The sequence below is a fragment of the Mesoplodon bidens genome, assembly GCF_964165515.1.
Source record: "Mesoplodon bidens genome assembly, chromosome: 1".
NCBI classification, from domain to species: domain Eukaryota; kingdom Metazoa; phylum Chordata; class Mammalia; order Artiodactyla; family Ziphiidae; genus Mesoplodon; species Mesoplodon bidens.
This window is the reverse complement of record NC_138176.1, coordinates 70,838,740-70,864,293: the sequence shown is the minus strand read 5'-3', so window position 1 is coordinate 70,864,293 and position 25,554 is coordinate 70,838,740. Positions and strand designations below refer to the sequence as shown.

At 35.7% G+C, this 25,554-nt stretch overlaps 1 protein-coding gene across 1 annotated transcript in view; it reads left to right on the top strand.

Moving 5' to 3' along the window:
* Positions 1-25,554, top strand: part of SLC9B1 (solute carrier family 9 member B1) — a gene marked incomplete at its 5' end in the record, with an annotated part of 42,769 nt that overhangs the window by 15,639 nt on the left and 1,576 nt on the right. The window contains 7 exons of the mRNA XM_081240646.1: positions 230-372; positions 1,438-1,565; positions 15,005-15,180; positions 19,210-19,316; positions 20,202-20,351; positions 23,635-23,743; positions 24,653-24,789. Coding sequence (XP_081096772.1) covers positions 230-372; positions 1,438-1,565; positions 15,005-15,180; positions 19,210-19,316; positions 20,202-20,351; positions 23,635-23,743; positions 24,653-24,789 — 950 coding nt within the window. The remainder of the gene's footprint in view (positions 1-229; positions 373-1,437; positions 1,566-15,004; positions 15,181-19,209; positions 19,317-20,201; positions 20,352-23,634; positions 23,744-24,652; positions 24,790-25,554) is intronic.

The following is a 25,554-nucleotide window of genomic DNA, read 5'->3' as shown; positions in this document are numbered from 1 at the left end:
CTAGTCCTTTATGTTCCGCAATACTGAATTGCTTGTTGCACCCCATTGACATATATCATTTCTTATATCCAATCCTCCATTTATGCTGTTTCCTCTACTTGCATGTAACCTGCCCTTCACCAAAGTAGCGAGAGACATAGTGTGTTTGAAGAAGAGAAATTAAACATTTCTGTTTTCTCTCTTGGGAAAATGAACTGAATCAGACATGGTTTATTTTCTTTCTTCTAAGGGATGTTACTGGCTGGTTTTACTGTTAGGAATGTTCCATTCCTCAGTGATCATGTCTATATTAGTAACACAATGTCTTCAACTTTAAGAAAAACTGCCCTTACCATTATTCTAGTGCAAGCTGGACTTGGACTCGATCCACAGGTAGATTTCCAATTATACCTTGAGTTTAGTTATTTTCAATATTAGAGGCTGGTGGAAAAGAAAAAGAGGCAGAATTTTTCTTACAGCTGTTCCAGGTAGAGCAAAACTAAGACAAAGAACAAAGATTTTGCTGAAACATTGACACCTTAATTTCTACTTCTGGTTATATTACTGATATGAAAATAAATCTCTGTGATATAAGATCTCTATTGGAGGTAATCTTTAATTATTTACATAGAGATAAATGTCCCTTATGCAACATTTGTATCAGTTGAGAGTTGTGGCTCTTCTGTGGAGAACTATTTACTTTTCTGTTAACAAAGGATAAGCTCATCCTATAAAAGGTTATTGCTTTTGTTTTGTTTTCTCAGAATGATTAAGAATTTCAATAATATTATTGTTTCACGAATTTTTCCCACAGAACTTGTTCCTGATTATCTTTACATTTTTGTAAAAGCTAATCTTTTCAAATATTTCTTAAAATATTACTGTCTAAGGATCATAAATCTACTGGGGTTTTTAAAGATGGATATTCATGAATATACCAGCTATTCAGGATATAACAAATGTGGCAAATATATGACTGGTGGAAGTATCTTAAGAGCATAAATAATTATAGACAGTGATAATTTATTGTATTATCCAGTAGAAAATTTGAACCAATAAGAAAATTTAAAAGTTTTCCCTTTCAGTTAATTACACAGTTTTTAAGTGATTTTCTCTTTTCGCATAATTACTACTGCTAATCAAACAGTTCATCCCTACAAGTTAACTGATGGAGGTAAACCTACAGGATATTTTCATTATACTGTTTACTAGGAAGGTTAAGGGAGGTAGAAATAGTTATTTAATCACAGAGAAATGGGTCTTTTTTAATAATTAAAATACAAGTGTTTTATAAACTATGAAATAGTTTATAATCCAATATATGGCGACATATAAAATGAGCTGCATTAGCATTTAAAGCCCAATGGGACATCTGGAATGTATTTCAATATTTGCTTAAAATAATTTTCTTATTGGCCAGTATAGGTTTGTCTAAATGTTACTATGTTTATATTTCAGGCTTTGAAGCATTTGAAAGGAGTTTGTTTAAGACTGTCTATGGGTCCATGCCTCATAGAGGCATGTTCAACTGCTGTTGTTTCCCACTTCCTTATGAACTTTCCCTGGCAATGGGGATTTCTATTAGGATAACTTTTTCTCATTTTTCTCTATGAAAATATTCAGTTAAAATTCTTGGTTTTAAATTATTGAAATATTCAGAATATTGTATAGACAAGCTTATCATTAGAATTATTTTCACAATGATAGAAAATCTTGGAAATCAGTTGGTCAGAAACAGAGCCATGTCCTAAATCTACTATATCCTTAACAAATATTCATAGTCTCTAAATGCTTAATGCCAAGATAATTCATGTCATCAATTTATTTTTCCTCCTATACTGTAATCTATCTTTATTTTTAACCTATCTAATGACTTCTTCCTTATATACCATATGTACATAGATATAAAATCTGTATCTATTATATGTGATATATGTATTATATATGAAAGATATTTTGTATAAATATAGATATTAAAACAAAAAACAGCAAACACTATTTTCCTACTTCCAATGTCCCATCTATTTTTATCCACCATCCATTTCCCTTCATGTCCAAATTCCTCAGAATAATAGTCTATAATCATTATCTCTATATCCTGAGCTTCTTTTCATTTTTCAATCCATTTAACTTTTGCCTCCACTTATCCATTCCAGTGGATGCCATGTGCATTTCTAAAAGATAAGGGCATTTTCTAACTAAATTAACAATAATTTCTTATTATCCTTAGGTGATTTTTTAAAAAATTTTGATCTACTCAATATTTGGTGGAATCTTTGAATCAATCAAAGGATTGTGTATCCCTTTTTTGTCCAGGTCTTTAATATATCTTTTATCTCTCCTCAGTTTTCTTTTATTATGTCCTTTTGTAACTCCCTCCTCCATATCTATTAAGTTTTTCTTTATACTTCTCATCTGCTTGCCTTTGCAGTACACACTGGAAAATTTTCTCTGCTCAGTTCTCTAGCTTATTAACTCACTCTACAGTTATGTCCCTATCACCTATTTATTTATTTAACTTTGGCAATTAATTGTTAATTTCTAAGAACAATAGTTAAATGTTATGAACAGATAGAGTATACTTTCATGATTCTGAGGATATTTAGTTATTCTGAAGTCTTGTTCTTGTTGTTCTCTTTTTAGTATATCTCTTTCCTTGGGTATAAATTATTCCATTTAATGAACATGGTGCCTCAATTCAAAGTGTTGGCTTTCCCCAAATATTTGGTGATAACTTTAATGGATACTCATTTTTTTAATTGAAACTTCCTATTAACCTGTGTTTTGTTTTATCTGTTTGCTATTGCCTTCTTGCAGGAAATAGGCCAGTCATGCTACCAAGCAAGTTTCCTTAGAACCTCAGGCTGAGATTAAGATTTTTCTTTGGCCACACCTCGTGGCTTGTGGGATCTTAGTTCCCCACCCAGAGATTGAACCTGGGCCACAGCAGTGAAAGTGCCAAGTCCTAACCACTGGACTCCCAGGGAATTCCCTAAGATTCTTATGCAAATGATTTATTAAGGGAGCTCTCAGTAGAAACCTCTGAGTGAAGAAAGCCAGATAGGAGTGTGGGAAAAGTCAGTGGTTCCAAAACTTTGCTACCCGTTAAAATCACCTGGGGAGTTTTTGAAAATCCCAGAAATTAGAGGAGTGATGTCAGCAAGATGGCAGAATAGGAAACTCCAGGCTCACTTTCCCACATGAAGACACTCTCATAACAATATGAGGACAAGATTACCTTTATGGTAACTCCAGAAACCAGTTGAGAGGTTATATATAGCATTCCATGCAGGCACAATGCCAAGAAGAGGCACAATGGAGCAATTAGAACATTCCATTGCACTTACCCACCATACCCCACATCCCTCCTACAGAGCAAGGGCAATCAGGAGGAAACTCCCAACTTTTGAGTTCTCCCTCAGGAGGAAAAGAAAAAGCTGGAACATGTGTCTTATATTCTGGCTTTTAAAGAGGCTGCCCAAGGCACTGATTTCTGTCTCATCTGACTTGGAACATTGACAGAAAAGAGAGTGGCACATTTTAGATGCCCGAGGTCCACTGAGAACAAAGGTGAGTCTTGTGCATTGTTATACTCCAGAGATATCGATTGCAGTACTGCTGATAGATACCTGGGGTTACTCTGGAGTAGGAAAAAGCCAAAGTCCAGCTGGAGATAATGCACCAAAGCCTGGAGAAGGCACATTCCAGAAAGGTTTGAGAGACTCCCAGAATCTTTAGCTGGGATGATTGGTGAAGGTCTTTCCCTAGTGAAGAATTTCATAAAGACCAGGAGAGGTGGCTGTTTTTTCAAATATCCAATTTCCAACAAAAGATAACAAGGCATACAAAGAAACAGGGACTCAGGGCTCAATCAAAGGAACAAAATAAAATTCCAGAAACCAACCCTAAACAAATGGAAATGTATTACTCAACAAAGAATTCAAAGTAACCATCATAAAAATGCTCAGTGAGCTCAAAGATGTTGCAGACATCTAAAAGAAACCAGGAAAATGATGCATGAACAAAGTGAGAATACCAACAAGGATATAGAAACTATGAAAAAAAGAACCAAAAATAAATGCTGGAGCTGTAGAATATGATAAATTGAAAAATTGACTAGAGGGGATCAATAGCAGACTGGATCGGATGAAAAAAAAGAATCAGTGAACTTGAAGACAGGTTATATGAAATAATAGAACCAGTGGGGCAAAAAGAAAAACAAGGAAAGTGAAGACATCCTAAGGGACTTGTGGGATGCCATTTAACGGGCCAACCTATGCATTATGGGAGTTTCAGAAAGAGAAGAGAGAAATAAATGGTCAGAAAGCCTATTTGAAGAAATAATGAGCCAAAACCTCCAAATTTGAGGAAGGAAATGGACATACAAATTCAAGATGATCAAAAAACTCCCATTAAGATAAAACCAAAGAAACCTACACTGAAACACATTGTACTCAAGCCATCAAAAGTCATAGAAAGTGAGAATCTTAAAAACAACAAGAGAAAAGCAAGAGCTCCCATAAGATAATAGTTGAATTTCTCAGTGGAAACCTTGCAGGCCAGAAAGGAATGGGATGATACATCCAAAATGCTGAAAGGAAAACAAATGGCCAACCAAGAATACTATATCTAGAAAACCACATTTAAAAACTTCATGATGTTGAATTTGACAATGATTTCTTGGATATGACACTAAAAGCACAGGCAACAAAAGCAAAACTAGGTGGGATTGCATAAAACTTTAAAACTTCTGCACAGCAAAGGAAACAATTAACAAAGTGAAAAGTCAACACACAGAATGGGAGAAAATAATTGCAAACCATATATCTGAAAAGAGATTAATATTCAGAGTATGTAAAGAACTCCTACAACTCAACAAATTTTAAAAAATAACTAAATAATGGGCAAAGGATTTGAATAGACATTTCTATAAAGGACATATACAAATGGCCAACAAGCATCTGAAAGTACTCAACATTTATAATCATTAGAAAAATGCAAATCAAAACCACAATGAGATAACACCTCATACCCATTAGGACGGTTACTATTTTTTAAAAAGCTAGAAAATAACAAGTGTTGACACAGACGTGGAGAAATTGGAACATTCGTACACTACTTTTGGGAATATAAAATGGGCAGCTGCTATGGAAAATAGTTTGGAGTTTCCTCAAAAAACTGGAAGTAAAATTACCATTTAATCCAATAATGCGACTTCTGGGTATATATCCAAAACAACTGAAAGTAGGATCTCAAAGAGATATTTGCACACCCATGTTCATTACAACATAATTCACAATAGCCAAGTGGTAGAGGCAGCCCAAATATCCATGGACAGATGAATGGATAAAGAAAATGTGGGATACACACACACACACACAGAGGAATATTATTCAACTGTAAAAAAGAAGGAAATACTGTCTCATTCTACAGCATGGATAAACCTTGAGGACATTATGTCGAGTGAAATAAGCCAGGACAAATACTGTATGATTCCACTGATATATCTAGAGTAGTCAAAATCATGTTAACAGAAAGTAGAATGGTGGTTGTCAGGGGCTTGGGTGAGGGGGAAAAGGGTGTTGTTCAATGAGTATAGAGTTTCGGTTTTGCAAGATGAAAAAGTTCTAAGTATATGTTACACAACAATGTGAATATCATTAGCACTACTGAACTGTACACTTAAAAATAAAGAAAGTTAATTTTATATCATGTATTTTTTATAACAATTAAAAAACTTTACAGTATCCCAGTATTCAGGTCAAACTTCATCCTAGATCACATCAGAATGTCTTGGAATGTGAATCCAGGCATCAGTATTTTTAAAAAATCCCAAGTACATGGTAAGATCAGTGTCAGTGATCCCTGCTTTCTGATATTTAAACTTTTGTTTAAATGTGGGCTGGACTTACTGACTTGCTTCTAGTGGACAGAATACCCCAGAAGTGATAGGATATTTCTTCTAAGAAGATTAGGTCATAAGAAGACAATGGCTTCTGTCTTCCTTGTTCTCTCTTGCACTCTCTTTAATTGCTTGTCTTGGGGGAAGACAGCTGCCATGTTGCGAGCAGCCTTGCAGAGAAGCCCTCATGGCAAGAGGCTGAACCTATCAACGGCCATGTGAGTAAACTTGAAAGCAGATCTTCTCCCATCCACCTCATGAGAGACCTTGGATAGGAAGAGGCATACAGCTAAGCCATATCCAGACTCCTGACCCACAGAAGTTGTGAGATAATAAATGTGTTTTTTTTTAAGCTTCTAAGTTTGGGCATGATTTGTTAAGCAGCAACAGATAAATAGGTGGTTCCAAAGTGCAGTAAAGTTCAGGAACCACTGAACTGGGCAAATATGTGTTTTCAGAGAATTCTAGGTTCTTCTTGAGTCCCTAGGGAAATCTTGATTGTAAACTGCACCAGAGAGGTTGTACAGCCAGAGGCAAAGAAGCTAAACTGTTAGACCCTCACATCAGTCAGTCACTGGCAGGAGCTGTCTGGAAGGGGGAAGTGGTGAGCCTCCTTAGCATCCACAGGTAAGCTCTTGTTATCAGGGCAAGGCTCCCAGAAAGCTGCAGTTGTCAGTGGTTAGCAGGCAACAAGCAGCAGCTGGTGCACATGTACACTGGCCTGGCAAATGGGTTCTAGTGGGGACCACGCGCATCACTACTGCAGCATTTAGAAGGTGAATGTGGAAGAGACAAGACAAGGTTCTGGATGGGATATACGAACAGAAGGTATTCTGAGCAGGAATTTCCCCATTCCTCAGGGGTGTCATCAACCACCCCAGAAATTTTCTCATTTGCCTTTGTGACTTAGGTGCCCACACTCATTGTTCCTTCTTTTGGGCAGATGTCTTCCTTCCTGACTTGTTCAAGAGGTAGGAATGGTGTGGAGACTACATCTGACTGGCCATTCTTATGGCGGTACTCTAAGTAATTACCATTTGATTTCCTCAGAGGTACCTTCTACTCCCAGCATCTGCCATTTCTGGGCTTGGGACATTTTTAGAAGTACACCATATCTTCTGTAGCAATCTTATATGCTTTTTGGCTTGTGGTTTCCTTTCTCAATCCTAAACTCTCTGTCTCTAATCTTCCTGTATAAACTTAGTTTCTTGTTCATTGTGGATTCCCCTTCTGTCTTCTAGCTAGGTTATGGATTTTCCTATTATTTTCTTTTTTTAAAATAATATATATTTAATAAAATTAGGGTTATATCATACATGCTGGGTTTTTTGTTTGAATTTCAAAATTATGTTAAATATCACAATTCTAATAATTAAAGATTAAAAATGACAAAATTAAATAGGAAATAATTTTGAATCTTAAATAGTAGTCCACGTTTACTTAGAGGAGGATGAGGAAGTAGTTTGAATTTTTCTTCCCACCCCCCCACAGCTTTCCCCCCTTGGTGTCCATACGTTTGTTCTCTACATCTGTGTCTCAACTTCTGCCCTGCAAACCGGTTCATCTGTACAATTTTTCTAAGTTCCACATACATACGTTAATCTACGATATTTGTTTTTCTCTTTCTGACTTACTTCACTCTGTATGACAGTCTCTAGATCAATCCATGTCTCAACAAATGACCCAATTTCATTCCTTTTTATGGCTGAGTAATATTCCATTTTATATATGTACCACATCTTCTTTATCCATTTATCTGTCGATGGGCATTTAGGTTGCTTCCATGACCTGACTATTGTAAATAGTGCTTCAATGAACATTGGGGTGCATGTGTCTTTTTGAATTATGGTTTTCTCTGGGTATATGCCCCGTAGTGGGATTGCTGGATCATATGGTAATTCTATTTTTAGTTTTTTAAGGAACCTCCATACTGTTCTCCATAGTGGCTGTATCAATTTACATTCCCACCAACAGTGCAAGAGGGTTCCCTTTTCTCCACACCCTCTCCAGCATTTGTTGTTTGTAGATTTTCTGATGATGCCTATTCTAACTGGTGTGAAGTGATACCTCATTGTAGTATTGATTTGCATTTCTCTAATAATTAGTGATGTTGAGCAGCTTTTCATGTGCTTCTTGGCCATCTGTATGTCTTCCTTGGAGAAATGTCTATTTAAGTCTTCTGCCCATTTTTGGATTGGGTTGTTTGTTTCTTTAATATTGAGCTGCATGAGCTGTTTATATATTTTGGAGATTAATCCTTTGTCCATTGATTCGTTTGCAAATATTTTCTCCCATCCTGAGGGTTGTCTTTTTTTTTTTAACGTCTTTATTGGAGTATAATTGCTTTACAATGGTGTGTTAGTTTCTGCTTTATAACAAAGTGAATCAGTTATACATATACATATGTTCCCATATCTCTTCCCTCTTGGGTCTCCCTCCCTCCCACCCTCCCTATCCCACCCCTCTAGGTGGTCATAAACCACCTAGCTGATCTCCCTGTGCTATGCAGCTACTTCCCACTAGCTATCTATTTTACATTTGGTAGTGTATATATGTCCATGTCACTCTCTCACTTTGTCACAGCTTACCCTTCTCCCTCCCCATATCCTCAAGTCCATACTCTAGTAGGTCTGTGTCTTTATTCCCATCTTTCCCCTAGGTTCCTCATGACCTTTTTTTTTCTCTCTTTCTTACATTCCATATATATGTGTTAGCATACGGTATTTGTTTTTCTCTTTCTGACTTACTTCAGTCTGTATGACAGACTCTAGGTCCATCCACCTCACTACAAATAATTCAATTTCATTTCTTTTTATGGCTGAGTAATATTCCATTGTATATATGTGTCACATTTTCTTTATCCATTCATCTGTTGATGGACACTAGGTTACTTCCATGTCCTGGCTATTGTAAATAGAGCTGCAATGAACATTTTGGTACATGACTCTTTTTTAATTACGGTTTTCCCAGGGTATATGCCCAGTAGTGGGATTGCTGGGTCGTATGGTATTTCTATGTGTAGTTTTTTAAGGAACCTCCATACTGTTCTCAATAGTGGCTGTATCAATTTACATTCCCACCAACAGTGCAAGAAGGTTCACTTTTCTCCACACCCTCTCCAGCATTTATTTTTTCTAGATTTCTTGATGATGGCCATTCTGACCGGTGTGAGATGATATCTCATTGTAGTTTTGATTTGCATTTCTCTAATGATTAATGATGTTGAGCATTCTTTCATGTGGTTGTTGGCAATCTGTATATCTTCTTTGGAGAAATATCTATTTAGGTCTTCTGCCCATTTTTGGATTGGGTTGTTTGTTTTTTTGTTATTGAGCTGCATGAGCTGCTTGTAAATTTTGGAGATTAATACTTTGTCAGTTGCTTCATTTGCAAATATTTTCTCCCATTCTGAGGGTTGTATTTTCGTCTTGTTTATGGTTTCCTTTGCTGTGCAAAAGCTTTTAAGTTTCATTAGGTCCATTTGTTAATTTTTGTTTTAATTTCTATTTCTCTAGGAAGTGGGTCAAAAAGGATTTTGCTGTGTTTTATGTCATAGAGTGTTCTGCCTATGTTTTCCTCTAAGACTTTGATAGTGTCTGGCCTTCCATTTAGGTCTTTAATCCATTTTGAGTTTATTTTTTTGTATGGTGTTAGGGAGTGTTCTAATTTCAGCCTTTTACATGTAGCTGTCCAGTTTTCCCAGCACCACTTATTGAAGAGGCTGTCTTTTCTCCATTGTATATCCTTGCCTGGGCTTTCTCTGGACTTTCTATCTTGTTCCATTGATCTCTGTTTCTGTTTTTGTGCCAATACCATATTGTCTTGATTACTGTAGCTTTGTAGTATAGTCTGAAGTCAGGGAGTCTGATTCCTCCAGCTCCATTTTTTTCCCTCAAGACTGCTTTGCCTATTCGGGGTCTTTTGTGTCTCCATACAAATTTTAAGATTTTTTTGCTCTAGTTCCGTAAAAACTGCCATTGGTAATTTGATAAGGATTGCATTAAATCTGTAGATTGCTTTGTGAAGTATAGTCATTTTCACAATATTGATTCTTCCAATCCAAGAACATGGTGTATCTCTCCATCTGTTGGTATCTTTAATTTCTTTCATCAGTGTCTTATACTTTTCTGCATACAGGTCTTTTGTCTCCCTAGGTAGGTCTATTCCTAGGTATTTTATTCTATTTGTTGCAATGGTAAATGGAAGTGTTTCCTTAATTTCTCTTTCAGACTTTTCATCATTAGTGTATAGGAATGCAAGAGATTTCTGTGCATTAATTTGTATTCTGCAACTTTACCAAATTCATTGATTAGCTCTAGTAGTTTTCTGGTGGCATCTTTAGGATTCTCTACGTATAGTATCATGTCATCTGCAAACAGTGACAGTTTTACTTCTTCTTTTCCAATTTGTATTCCTTTTATTTCTTTTTCTTCTCTGATTGCCATGGCTAGGACTTCCAAAACTATGTTGAATAATAGTGGTGAGAGTGGACATCCTTGTCTTGTTCCTGATCTTAGAGGAAATGCTTTCAGTTTTTCGCCATTGAGAATGATCTTTGCTGTGGGTTTGTCATATATGGCCTTTATTATGTTGAGGTAGGTTCCCTCTATGCCCATTTTCTGGAGAGTTTTTATCATAAATGGGTGTTGAATTTTGTCAAAAGCTTTTTATGCATCTATTGAGATGATCATATGGTTTTTATTCTTCAATTTGTTAATATGGTGTATCACATTGATTGATTTGCATATATTGAAGAATCCTTGCATCCCTGGGATAAATCCCACTTGATCATGGTTTATGATCCTTTTAATGTGTTGTTGGATTCTGTTTGCTAGTATTCTGTTGAGGATTTTTGCATCTATATTCATCAGTGATATTGTTCTGTAATTTTCTTTCTTTGTAGTATCTTTGTCTGGTTTTGGTATCAGTGTGATGGTGGCCTCATAGAATGAGTTTGGGAGTGTTCCTTCCTCTGCAATTTTTTGGAAGAGTTTGAGAAGGATGGGTGTTAGCTCTTCTCTAAATGTTTGGTAGAATTCACCTGTGAAGCCATCTGGTCCTGGACTTCTGTTTGTTGGAAGATTTTTAATCAGTTTCAATTTCATTACTTGTGATTGGTCTGTTTATATTTTCCATTTCTTCCTGGTTCAGTCTTGGAATGTTATACCTTTCTAAGAATTTGTCCATTTCTTCCAGGTTGTCCATTTTATTGGCATAGAGTTGCTTGTAGTAGTCTCTTAGGATGCTTTGTATTTCTGCGGTGTCTGTTGTAACTTCTCCTTTTTCATTTCTAATTTTATTGATTTGGGTTCTCTCCCTCTTATTCTTGATGATTCTGGCTAATGATTTATCAACTTCGTTTATCTTCTCAAAGAACCAGCTTTTAGTTTTATTGATCTTTGCTATTGTTTTCTTTGTTTCTATTTCATTTATTTCTGCTCTGATCTTTATGATTTCTTTCCTTCTGGTAACTTTGGGTTTTGTTTGTTCTTTTTTCTCTAGTTCCTTTAGGTGTAAGGTTAGATTGTTTATTTGAGATTTTTCTTGTTTCTTGAGGTAGGCTTGTATTGCTATAAACTTCCCTCTTAGAACTGCTTTTGCTGCATCCCATAGGTTTTGGATCATCGTGTTTTCATTGTCATTTTTCTCTAGGTATTTTTTGATTTCCTCTTTGATTTCTTCGGTGATCTCTTGGTTATTTAGTAACATATTGTTTAGTCTCCATGTGTTCGTGGTTTTTTACATTTTTTTCCCTGTAATTCATTTCTAATCTCATAGCGTTGTGGTCAGAAAAGATGCTTGATATGATTTCAATTTTCTTAAATTTACTGAGGCTTGATTTGTGACCCAAGATGTGATCTATCCTGGAGAATGTTTCATGTGCACTTAAGAAGAAAGTGTAATCTGCTGTTTTTGGATGGAATGTCCTATAAACATCAATTAAATCTGTCTGGTCTATTGTGTCATTTAAAGCTTGTGTTTCCTTATTTATTTTCATTTTGGATGATCTGTCCATTGGTGTAAGTGAGGTGTTAAATTCCCCCCTATTATTTTGTTACTGTCGATTTCCTCTTTTATAGCTGTTAGCAGTTGCCTTATGTATTGAGGTGCTCCTATGTTGGGTGCATGTATATTTATAATTGTTATATCTTCTTCTTGGATTGATCCCTTGATCATTATGTAGTGTCCTTCCTTGTCTCTTGTAACATTCTTTATTTTAAAGTCTATTTTATCTGATATGAGTATTGCTACTCCAGCTTTTCTTTTGATTTCCATTTGCATGGAATATCTTTCCATCCCCTCACTTTCAGTCTGTATGTGTCCCTCGGTCTGAAGTGGGTCTCTTGTAGACAGCATATATATGGGTCCTGTTTTTGTATCCATTCAGCAAGCCTGTGTCTTTTGGTTGGAGCATTTAATCCATTCACGTTAAAGGTAATTATTGATATGTATGTTCCTATGACCATTTTCTTAATTGTTTTGGGTTTGTTTTTGAAGGTCCTTTTCTTTTCTTGTGTTTCCCACTTAGAGAAGTTCCTTATCATTTGTTGTAGAGCTGGTTTGATGGTGCTGAATTCTCTTAACTTTTGCTTGTCTGTTAAGCTTTTGATTTCTCCATCGAATCTGAATGAGATCCTTGCCAGGTAGAGTAATCTTGGTTGTAGGTTCTTCCCTTTCATCACTTTAAGTATATCATGCCACTCCCTTCTGGCTTGTAGAGTTTCTGCTGAGAAATCAGCTGTTAACCTTATGGGAGTTCCCTTGTATGTTATTTGTCGTTTTTCCCTTGCTGCTTTCAATAATTTTTCTTTGTCTTTAATTTTTGCCAATTTGATTACTGTGTGTCTCGGCGTGCTTCTCCTTAGGTTTGTCCTGTATGGGACTCACCGTGCTTCCTGGACTTGGGTGGCTATTTCCTTTCCCATGTTACTGAAGTTTTCTAATATAATCTCTTCAAATATTTTCTCTGGTCCTTTCTCTGTCACTTCTCCTTCTGGGACCCCTATAATGCAAATGTTGTTGTGTTTAAAGTTGTCCCAGATGTCTCTTAGTCTGTCTTCATTTCTTTTCATTCTTTTTTCTTGATTCTGTTCCACAGCAGTGAATTCCACCATTCTGCCTTCTAGGTCACTTATCCGTTCTGCCTCAGTTATTCTGCTATTGATTCCTTCTAATGTAGTTTTCATTTCAGTTATTGTATTGTTCATCTCTGTTTGTTTGTTCTTTAATTCTTCTAGGTCTTTGTTAAACATTTCTTGCATCTTCTCGATCTTTGCCTCCATTCTTTTTCCGAGGTCCTGGATCATCTTCGCTATCATTATTCTGAATTCTTTTTCTGGAAGGTTGCCTATCTCCACTCCATTTAGTTGTTTTTCTGGGGTTTTATCTTGTTCCTTCATCTGGTACATAGCCCTCTGCCTTTTCATCTTGTCTATCTTTCTGTGAATGTGGTTTTTGTTCCACAGGCTGCAGGATTGTAGTTCTTCTTGCTTCTGCTCTCTGCCCTCTGGTGGATGAGGCTATCTAAGAGGCTTGTATAAGCTTCCTGATGGAAGGGACTGGTGGTGGGTAGAGCTGACTGTTACTGTGGTGGGCAGAGCTTAGTGAAACATTAATCTGCTTGATTGCTGATTGGTGGGGCTGGGTTCCCTCCCTGTTGGTTGTTTGGCCTGAGGCAACCCAACACTGGAGCCTACCTGGGCTCTTTGCTGGTGCTAATAACAGAGTTTGGGAGGGCTCACACCAAGGAGTACTTCCCATAACTTCTGCTGCCAGTGTCCTTGTCCCCACGGTGAGCCACAGCCACTGGCCACCTCTGCAGGAGACCCTCCAACACTAGCAGGTAGGTTTGATTCAGTCTCCCCTGGGGTCACTGCTCCTTCCCCTGGGTCCCGATGCACACACTACTTTGTGTGTGCCCTCCAAGAGTGGAGTCTCTGTTTCCCCCAGTCCTGTCTAAGTCCTGCAATCAAATCCCACTAGGCTTCAAAATCTGATTCTCTAGGAATTCCTCCTCCTGTTGCCAGACCCCCAGGTTGGGAAGCCTGATGTGGGGCTCAGAACCTTCACTCCAGTGGGTGGACTTCTGTGGTATAAGTGTTCTCCAGTCTGTGAGTCACCCACCCAGCAGTTATGGGATTTGATTTTACTGTGATTGCACCCCTGCTACCATCTCATTGTGGCTTCTCCTTTGTATTTGGATGTGGGGTACCTTTTTTGGTGAGTTCCAGTGTTTCCTGTCGATGATTGTCCAGCAGCTAGTTGTGATTCTGGTGTTCTCACAAGAGGGCGTGAGAGCATGTCCTTCTACTCCATCATCTTGGTTCCTCCCTCTCCCATTATTTTCATGTCTTCATTTCAAATGGTTTTGAGATGGAGGTAAAGGCTGCAATTTGTGCTTGACCCAACATCTTGAATGAAATTTCTATAGAATTTTAACCAGCACTAAAGAATGTGTGAACATTTTTACCACCATTAAATGACATTCACTCAAAAGCAGAATTTTTACATTCAAAGTCATTGTAAAGAGAAGATGTGGTACATATATATAATGGAATATTACTCAGCCATAAAAAGGAATGAAATTGGGTCATTTGTAGAGATGTGGATGGACCTAGAATCTGTCATACAGAGTGAAGTAAGTCAGAAAGAGAAAAATATCGTATATTAACACATATATGCGGGATCTAGAAAAATAGTACAGATGAACCTATTTCCAGGGTAGGAATAGAGACACAGGTATAGAGAACAGACGTGTGGACATAGAGGGGGAAAGTGAGGGTGGGACAAATTGGGAGATTAGGATTGACATATATACACTACCATGTGTAATATAGATAGCTAGTGAGAACCTGCTGTGTAGCACAGGGAGCTCAGCTTGGTGCTCTGTGATGACCTAGATGGGTGGGAAGGGGGGTGAGGGAGGTCCAAGAGGGAGGGAATATATGTATACATATAGCTGATTCACTTCGCTGTACAGCAGAAACTAACACAACATTGTAAAGCAATTATACTCCAATAAAAAGTCATTGTAAATTTTAATATATTTGTTGTACAATTTACTATAAAACACTTTTGTTAAAAGGATGTTTTTAAGTTGGTTTTCAAAGATTTTTCTCTCAGTTCTGTAGTTGGTGCAGTCTCTCGTGCTGTTGTTGTCCCTTCCATGCTACATTCGCAAGAAAAGGGGTATGGTTTTGAGAAAGGCATTCCAACCTTATTAATAGCTGCCAGCAGTTTGGATGACATCGTGGCTATCACTGGATTCAATACATGCTTGAGCATAGTCTTCTCCTCAGGTAAACAAAAAAGTACAACAGCTACCATATAATTTATTGCTTTTTTTGTTCTTTAAACAAGGTTTGTGGCTTTGCCACTGCATTTATTAATGAAGACTTTTCTATGTAACATCTTTTTATTCTTCATAGACAGCTCATTCTAGACCAGAGAAGGAATTTCAATGGGTTAAGATACCACTACTTAACACAAATGGTTTCCTTTTAATAACTAAATATTCCAATTAATTTGATAACCCATATTATTACCATTTATCTGCTCTTATTGCTTTGGAATTTTATCACAGATTTCAATAGAAAAATTTAGGCAGCAATATTATTAGTACTACTAATATATCGAATAGATATTTTGGAGATGTACCTTTCTGGCCATCATAATAAATAACTGGTTGCTCTGTTACTAAGCCAACTTAAATATATAGAGTGTGGACAAGTGTGTGTCTTTTTGGTAGTGATGGGACAAGATTCTGCAACAATTCTAAATCCCAAGGTGATATTTGGTCTTGAATGTCACTTGGCAGAAATTGTGAAAGTAAACATTCAACATTTAATAATGCATTAATTATCTGCCAGTGTTCGAAGTTCAATATTCTGTATTATTAAAGCACCAAAACATTTTAAAGTTGAAAAGTTATATATATATATAGTTTCTCTTAAAATCATAAGATATAAATGAATAAGAAAGAAAAAAGGGAAAATATAGAAATAAAGTCTGTAATAGTTATACCCCCAGGAATAATAATTGTGAATCTTTTGATGTAAATTCACCCAGACTTCTCCTTTTCTCCCCCATCCCCATCTATCTCTAGCTCTTTCTCTCCCTCCCAATATTCTTATAAAATTATTGAATGGTAACCATGCTTTCTTATAACCTGAGTTGTTTTGCATTTACCTGTGTATTGCAAACATGGTCTTTTTCAGTAAATATTTCTATGACGTTTGTAACGGTTGCATAGTATTCGATTGGCTGCATCATGATTACTTAATATGTTGAAAATTGAAGTTGACACCAATATTTACTATTAAAATAATACTTGGTTGAACATCTTACAGCTAAATAGTTGTACCTAATCTTAATATTTTCTTAATCTTTTTTAATACTTTTTAAAAAATTTTTATTTTTTGCCGTGTTGGGTCGTTTTTGTGCACAAGCTTTTCTCTAGTTGTGGCAAGCGGGGGCTACTCTTCATTGCGGTGCGTGGGCTTCTCATTGAGGTGCCTTCTCTTGTTGCAGAGCATGGGCTCTAGGCACCTGGGCTTCAGTAGTTGTGGCTCGCAGGCCCAGTAGTTGTGGCACACAGGCTTAGTTGCTCCGCGGCATGTGGGATCTTCCCGGACCAGGGACTGAACGTGTGTCCCCTGCATTAGCAGGCAGATTCTTAACCACTGCACCACCAGTGAAGTCCCAATATTTTCTTAATCTTAAAAGAGAAATTATTGAGTTAAAAAGTATATAACATTCTAAGATTTTTGAAATATATTGCCACAATATCTTGTCCTACCAGGGCGCACAAGCGTGCCACTTTCTCTTCACCTTCTTCAAAATTAGGTATTTACTAGTCCTTTTTAGCTTAGCTAATTTGACAGGCGAAGAATGAGGTCTCTTTAAATGAAGTACTTTGAATACTAGTGATGTTAAACAAATATTCGTGTTTATTGGCCATTAGCATTTTGGAATGTTTAATAGATTGCTTTTCTTGAAATATTTTGCCTATATCCTATAGGTGTGTTCATCATTTGTTCTTTTGATTTGTTAAGATTCTGCACAAAATTAAAAATGATAACCATTTGTTTTATATGCTATGGTTTTTGTAATTTAACTTTTAACTTTATCTCTTTGCTGCCATTCAGAAGTCCTAAATTTTTTATTGTCAGATCTGGCCATCTTTTCCTTCATGACTGGTATCAGTCATTCTTTCAAAAAATATTTTTTGTGCTCCTCTTCCATTGTACCAGCTACAATGGATCAACAGTGAACAACAATGTTAGTTTTTATTGAGTAATTGCTTTGTACTTGCTGTAAGTTCTGTAGATGTTTTGACTCAAGAGTCACAATAGTGCTATGCTCATTTTGCAGATACGGAAACTAAGGAACAGAGGTTAAGTAATGTGCTCAAAGTCACAGATCTAATAAGTAGGGGAACCAAGATGCAAACCTAGCAGTCTGACCCCAGACCCACACTTTTAACTACTATTCTATCCTGCCTCCCGACACAGCAGACAGAGAAGGCCACGTGGCCAATGGTCTCAAGGGGTTTATATTAAACAAATAATTACAGATGTAATAAATATTACATAGCATAAGATGCTAGGGGAACATGCTACAGGAGACCAAACCTAATTTGAGGAGGACCGAAAAAGTGGAAACCAAGCAGGTACATGTTTAAAAATCCTCTTCTACCACATAACTATGTAAACTGTCTCTTAAGATTTTAAGGACTTTAAAGTTTTATTTTACACATTAGATCTTCAAAGCATCTATATTTTGGAATATAGTAGATGTTGAGATCTAACCTTACCTTCCAGGTCAATTGGCCCTTTTACCATTATGTAATGTCCTTCCTTACCTCTTGTGACAGTATTTGACCTAAAGTCTATTTGTCTGATATAAGTATGACCACCCCTGCTCTCTTTGGGGTACCATTTGCATGGAATATCTTTTTCCATCCTTAAAGTTTACGGCAATCTGTTTTAAAATGATAACAACTTCAATTGCATACAAAAGCTCTACTTCTCTACTCCTTTACCTCTCAGCCTCCTCACTTTATTTTATCAGTGTCACAAATTACATTTTTTATATTATGTATCCATTAACATAGTTTTACAGTTATCTTTTGTGCTTTTATCTTAAATTCCAAAACAGAATTAAAAGTGATTTCCTTACCACCATTAAGGTATTACAGGATTCTGAATTCATCAATTTACCTTTACTGGAGGTTTATATTTAATGCTTTTGTGTTGCTGTCTAACATCCTTTTATTTCCACTTTAAGGAGTCCCTTTAACATTTCTTGTTAGGCAGGTCTAGTGGTGATGAACTCCATCAGCCTTTGTTTATCTGAGGAAGTCTTAATTTTGCCTTCACTTTGAAGGACAATTTTGTGGGATAGTATTCTTGGGTGGCATTTTTTTTCTTTCAACATTTTGAGTATATCATACTACCATCTTATAAGGTTCCTGCTGTGTAAGCCTCTGATAATTTTATGGGCGCTCTCTTATACATGATGTGCTGCTTTTCTCTTGCTGTAATTTTTTAAATGAGCAGAAAGCCTTTTGGACTGTATATTGTTGTTAAATGGGTGTCTCTGTAGGGGATCAAGGTTCTGGGGTTCCCATTCTACCTTCTTACTGTTGTCACCCTCCACTTCTATTATTTTGAATGGGAAAATAGTTCTAAAATCTGTATATTTACATACCTTATTGAGTTGAATACACAGAGCATAGCTGAACTTTTTTGTGTGACTCTGGATATTTTTTAAAACGTATTACAATAAACTACATGTATCCATGAGACATTATATTGAAAAATCAGTTGATCCTTGAATATTCCTAGGATTGACCCTGGGTTAAATCTTTTTTTTTATGTTGTTGTTGTTATTAAATTGTCCTTTTTATGTTTACATCATTCGTTTATCATAATAGAATATCAGAGGAAAACATTACCAACCATGTGCTAGGTGCCAGAGGTTCTCCTTTGCCAGTCTCTGTGCATTCTTCTACCTCACCTGGTCTTTTAGGTTGGGTGTGTAAAGGGAGCACATTATGGCTTATTACTGCTTTGTTTTCTGGCCTATTTATTCAATGAACATTTCTGAGTTGTGTATATGTATTAAATCGTTGGAGAGTACATATTCAATTTATCAAGTAGATGTGCATATGTTTTCATGTGTTTGAACACTAAAGGTCCATTTTTGTATATTTATTCTATGATACATACCTTTCTTTATGAATCACCTACATTTGATTTTCTGATGTGTTGGGTATGTGAAAATACTTCTCTATGAAATGTTTTCCTTATTGTGTGCCCTTACAGGTTGTGTACTTAGCAACCTCTTGTCTGCTTTTCGGGATGTACTTGTTGGTGTGCTGGTAGGAATTGTTTTGGGAATGTTTACTCGATATTTTCCAAGTAGAGATCAGGTAAATAAAAAATAATCTATTGTTTGGAAGTACAGTATTTCTTTCAAAAGACATTTCTTTCAAAACTTTGAACTTTTAGAAGATCCATGAAATAACAAATTTAATATTTAGTTCTCTTTCTCCAAAAGAGGCCTCCAATGCCTACTCTGCTTAAAACTGAGCACAGTTGTGATTGATCCAGGTCAGTGGCCCTAACTGAAGTCCATGCTTCCTGATTAGGCAAATAAGGAATATCAGAAAAATGTACTTAATTCAGAGTACCTTCTCCATTCCATCCCACTCCTTTCTTCATTAAATTGCCTGTTGACTCCTGACATTTTTTAAAAAATCTTTTTCCCTCAAACTTTATGTTGAACGTTTTTGGAGAAATATATTCCCATTTATCTCTGCATATTTTCTGACTTAAATTCACTCCCTCTCCCTTTGACCAAGGAAACACTATCAAACTCAACCCTTTCCTGCCCTAAAGGATATGCCATTACTCTTAGATTTCTGTAACTTCCATCTTAATTTCCCTGCAATTATTGTCTTAGCTAAAAAGATATTCAGACATTTATTTTTAAGAATTCTTTGTATATGTTATATGGAACTACAGGTTTTATGGGTCTCTTTTCTTTCCTTCTTCTCTTACAGTTAAAGTATTATAACCATTTTACTGACGTTAGTATCAGAGATATGGCAGAAGATGAAACTCAGTAATTGCAAATTTTGTCACTTGATACCAAGTTTGCTAAAATATGTGGTGAGAAAGTCAAAATTTTAGACATCATTTTATACAACATATGAAGACATGGTATCAAAGAGTCAATAATAAATTATAGGTAATATGATAATTGTATTATATATTTAACATATATTAATTTCCAAATATCTATCAAATTCTAGGGACAACTTGCAGTGAAGAGAGCATTTCTTATTTCGAGTATGTGTGTTTCTGCTGTCTTAGGCAGCCATCGAATTGGTTTGCATGCAGCTGGAGGATTATGCACACTAGTATTGAGTTTCATTGCAGGGACAAGTTGGTCCAAAGAAAAGGTGAATAGTTTTAATACACCATTTTTTAAAAGATAAAATAACTGCATTTTTTTTACATCTATAATGGACGTTTTAGGAAATTGCACTCCAGTTGGAAGATGTTCCATAAGTTTGTATCTTCAAGGAAGTGAATGAATCAGTCAAGGAAATAAAATATTTAGAAGAAGGACTAACACGCAATCAGAAGTTGAGTTATCACATCAGGCCTCTCTATTTTTCCCAAGTTTAATGCAATATGATTATATAACTTTTATTGATTTAATTATTTTATTTATTAAAATTTTAGTTATACAATTAATACATGCAAATATGCTCATAAAATATTAAAACAGTAAGAAGGGGACTTCCCTGGTGGCGCAGTGGTTAAGAATCTGTCTGCTAATGCAGGGGACATGGATTCAAGCCCTGGTCCTGGAAGATCCCACATGCCGCGGAGCAACAAAGCCCATGCACCACAACTACTGAGCCTGCGCTCTAGAGCCCGCGAGTCACAACTACTGAGCTTGCTTGCCACAACTACTGAAGCCCGCACACCTAGAGTCTGTGCTCCACAACAGGAGAAGCCACCGCAATGAGAAGCCTGCTCACTGCAATGAAGAGTAGCCCCCGCTCACCTCAACTAAAAGAAAGCCCGCACGCAACAAGGAAGACCCAATGCAGCCAAATATAAATAAATAAATAAATTTTAACAATAATAATAAATAAATAAATAAACCAGTAAGAAGGCCCACATATGGAATACAATGTAAAAGACTCCCTTTCCCCCACCATTGCCAAATATCAAATCCCCTTCCCAGATCATTTCCTCTAATCACTCCTCTATCTGTAGACATTTAGATCACTTCCATGTTTTGTTATTACAAACAGTACTTCCATGAACAATCCTATTCATGTGTGGTTTTGCAAATGTATGAGTACTTCTGAAGGAATAGATTTCTAGAAGTGGAATGGCTGGATTTAGAAATTGTACATTTCTATTTTGATGGGTACTGCTAAATTATCCCTTAAAAGGATTTTATTTACACTGTTTACTACCAGCGGTGTAGGAGAGTCTCTAATACCTAAACCCATCAACAATCTTGGGTATTATCAATTGTTTTTTTTTAAACAATCTGATGTGTAAGAAACTATATTACATTGTTATTCTTTATTTATATTTCTCTGACTAGTAGTGGAGTAAGCTTCTATTCGTATATTCTTTTATAACTGCTTATTCATATTCTTTGCCCATTTTTTAATTGGTTTATTAGCCTTTTTGTTCCTAATTTATAGAGTTTCTTTATATGCTAGGGCTACTAATTCTTTGTTATCTACATGTTGCATGTAATTTTTGCTTATCTTCAACTTTTTTTATGATGTCTTTTGTATGGCAGTAAAATTTCCTATAGTCAAATCTGTCAGTTTTTCCTTTTTGGTTTTGGGTTCTGCATCTTGTTTAAGAAAGTTTTTTCACCCAAGATTATGAGATTATGAACATTATAACATCTTATATATTATCATCTAATACTTTGGTAGTTTGTTTTGTTTTGCATTTAGTTATTTAATCCATCTGGAATCTATTTTTGTGAATGATGTGAGGTAAGGATATACATGTGTGTGTTTATATATATGTATTCATAGACATACATATATATACATACATATAATATATATATGCATATGAATTGTATAGTCTATTTTTGCCAAAGTATTTATTGATTAATCCATTAATTATTCAATGACTTTTTAAGTGTCTCTTTTAACATGTGCTAAACTCCTATATATATATATATATATACATATATATATATAAATTTACTTCTGGAGTCTATTTAAACTTATCTATTTCTATGCCAATACCACTCTATTTTTTTTTTTTGCAGTACTCGGGCCTCTCACTGTTGTGGCCTCTCCCGTTGCGGAGCACAGGCTCCGGACGTTCAGGCTCAGTGGCCATGGCTCACGGGCCCAGCCGCTCTGCGGCATGTGGGATCTTCCCAGACCGGGGCACAAACCCGTGTCCCCTGCATTGGCAGGCGGACTCTCAACCACTGCACCACCAGGGAAGCCCAATACCACTCTATTTTAAATCACTGTAGTTTTATGTCTCAAAATCTATATAGAAGATTCCCTCTTGTTATACCTATTTTTAAATTATTTCTTGGCTGTTCCTGCCCATATTCTTTCTTAGATAAATTTTAGAATCAGCTTGAGAACTTCCCTATCCAAAAATCATATGGGCATTTTGTTTAGTATTCTGATAAATTCATAATTATAAGAGAAATTAAATCACTAATAATAAATTACAAATAAATGAAAACTAGTTTTTTTACATGATAAAGGAAATCAAAAAGTAAAGAATAAATAGATGTTAAAGATTAAAAGTAACAACTAAGATAATGTGCTACAGAGAAGAAAGAGTAATATTGGTTTTCCTTTGTTACTTCCTTTTTTAAACTTACTTTTATAAACGGCAACCAGAAAACCTAGTCATAGGGGGAGTAGTTATGAAGATAGTTTATGCCTCAAACAAAGGATATTAAAGTTTTATGTATCTCCACCTGTAAAAAAAGATAAACCCAGACTGAGACTAAAATCTCTTCATCCAAATTCCTGGAAAAGAGCCAGAGTACTGTTATGTCACTAGGGGCATTTCCTATAACCATGTAATTGTGGAAGCAGCACTGGGGGGATTCATTCCCAGAAAGGGAAGCCAGGCAGGCAATCAAGTTAGAATCTATTAAATGTTTTGGTTTGGTTTTAAGGAGAAAATAACTTTGATGTTTTCAATGTGGCTCCTTTGGAAGCAGGCCTAACAGATTACCAGAATTTTTTTCCTAGCTGTTTAGGACCTATCAGGATACACTTTCATGGGATTTGGTCCCAGGATAATTTTTAGTGGAGGTCTTCCCAACTCATTTTTGAGAGCTGAAATGTCTGAATGATCTTGAGTATGTTCTCATCAGGCATGCTGTAGTTCTATCTCTGTTCAGTTGCCTTACAAACAAAAGGTAGAACTCTTACTGTACCATCAAAACATGTGTGGAACTTCAAAGACCTTACTTGTTCCATGACAGAATTACCAAATAATATTTTTATTTTATTGCTTTGTAGATTTCTTTTAATCAAATTCTACCTAAGTGTTTGTATAAAAAACCTACTCATTTAATTTTTATTGTTTTAACATTTCTTCTACAAATAAAATATCTTAAGTTTATTAAATATTAAGAGAGACTTTAAACTTCTGAAATGCAAATACTTATATGTGTCACAATAACTGAAAATTTATTACCCTCTTCTACAGATTAGAGTCCAAAAAATTATTGGAACTGCATGGAATATTTTTCAACCTCTTCTTTTCGGTTTGGTTGGAGCGGGAGTATCTGTGACATCTCTTAAATCAAATGCTATTGGTAAGAATGATTAGAGGCACAAAAATATAAGATTTGGGGCCTCCCTGGTGGCGCAGTGGTTGAGAGTCCGCCTGCCGATGCAGGGGACACGAGTTTGTGCCCCGGTTCGGGAGGATCCCACATGCCGCGGAGCGGCTGGGCCCGTGAGCCATGGCCGCTGAGCCTGCGCGTCCGGAGCCTGTGCTCCGCGACGGGAGAGGCCACAACAGTAAGAGGCCCGCGTACCGCCAAAATATATATATATATATATATATATATATATATACATATATATATGTATATATATATATATGTATATATATATATATGTATATGTATATGTATATATATATGTATATGTATATGTATATGTATATATATATATATGTATATGTATATATATATATATGATTTGAAAATACTTAAGAAAACTTTGAATAATTTTTATTTACAACATGTCTTTGAATGCTACAAGGACCTTCTTCAGAAGCACATGTTGTAACATACATTTGTTCTTCCTTTATCCTGTACGCTCTTTGTAACCAAAGACAACCCTGAATAACTTCCCTGAGTGATCTGAGGAAATGGAGATTAGAAATTTTTCTGAGGGGAAATATTGGATACCATTAGCACCTTTTGAATATTTTCATTTATAGTAAAAGTTCAACGTCTGTTAGCTCAGAATTAAATAAATGTAATTTATATTATTTTTCATCATACCTCCTCCATCATATTATCTCTTGCACTTTACATAGAAGCCTCAATCATATTTGTATTTTTATGATTATTGTTTTTACTTTAAAAAATTAAGATATACAGAGACACTAGCCCTAAAATGCTTTCAACCCATGTACAAATCATATCTCTAGGCATAAAGAACCACTACTTCCCAAATATTGTGTTATTTATGTTTGTTTTTATCTGTTGTAGGCATTTGTGTTGCTACACTGAGTTTGGCATTATTGGTTCGAATTTCTTTTACATTTGTATTGATGTCTTTTGCTGGTTTTAATTTTAAGGAGAAAATATTTATTGCTTTATCGTGGATGCCCAAAGCTACAGTCCAAGTAAGAACATATTAAGTCATTCTAATTATTTTAATGTTGATTTTTTTAAAAAAATTCTAAATGAAAAAGCATCCAGCCACAAAATACGGGCCATTAATCTTACTTTTAAAATGTTTGATTGATCGTAACTACTCATTAAAATTAATGTAATCTTTAAGAAACTCAGTTTTAAAAGCAATTTTTCTGAAATTGAAAACTGTGCTTTTAATGACAAATACTTCCTAAACTTACAAAAACATTTTTCTATTTTCCCAAGATATAAAATAAGAGTATATCTGAATGTGCTGAAAAGGGCACATCATTACTTCTGGGTGTTCCTGCCAAATACACATAACGTCAATCTTATCATGAACAAACATTAGACAAAAGCAAAGCGAGAGACAGTGTGCAAAATAATTGACCAGTACTCTTCAAAAGTGTCAAGGTCATGTAAGACAAAGACAGACTAAGGATCTGTCTCCCATAAAAGGAGACCAAGGAAACACTTACTAAATGCAGTGGATTTAGTTCAGGCATTGGCTCCTGGTCCAAAAAAAAGGACATTAGTTGGACAGTTGTTGAAATTTGAATGAGGTCTCTAGATTAGTATATGTGTGTGTGTATATATATAATATATATTATATCAGTGTTAATTTTCTGATTTTTGGTTACTGTACTGTGGTCATACAAGAGTTAACATTTGGGAAATCTGGATGAAGGGTATATAGAAAGTCTTTGTATTTCTTTTACAACTTATTTGTGAGTCCAAAATCACATGAGAAGCCC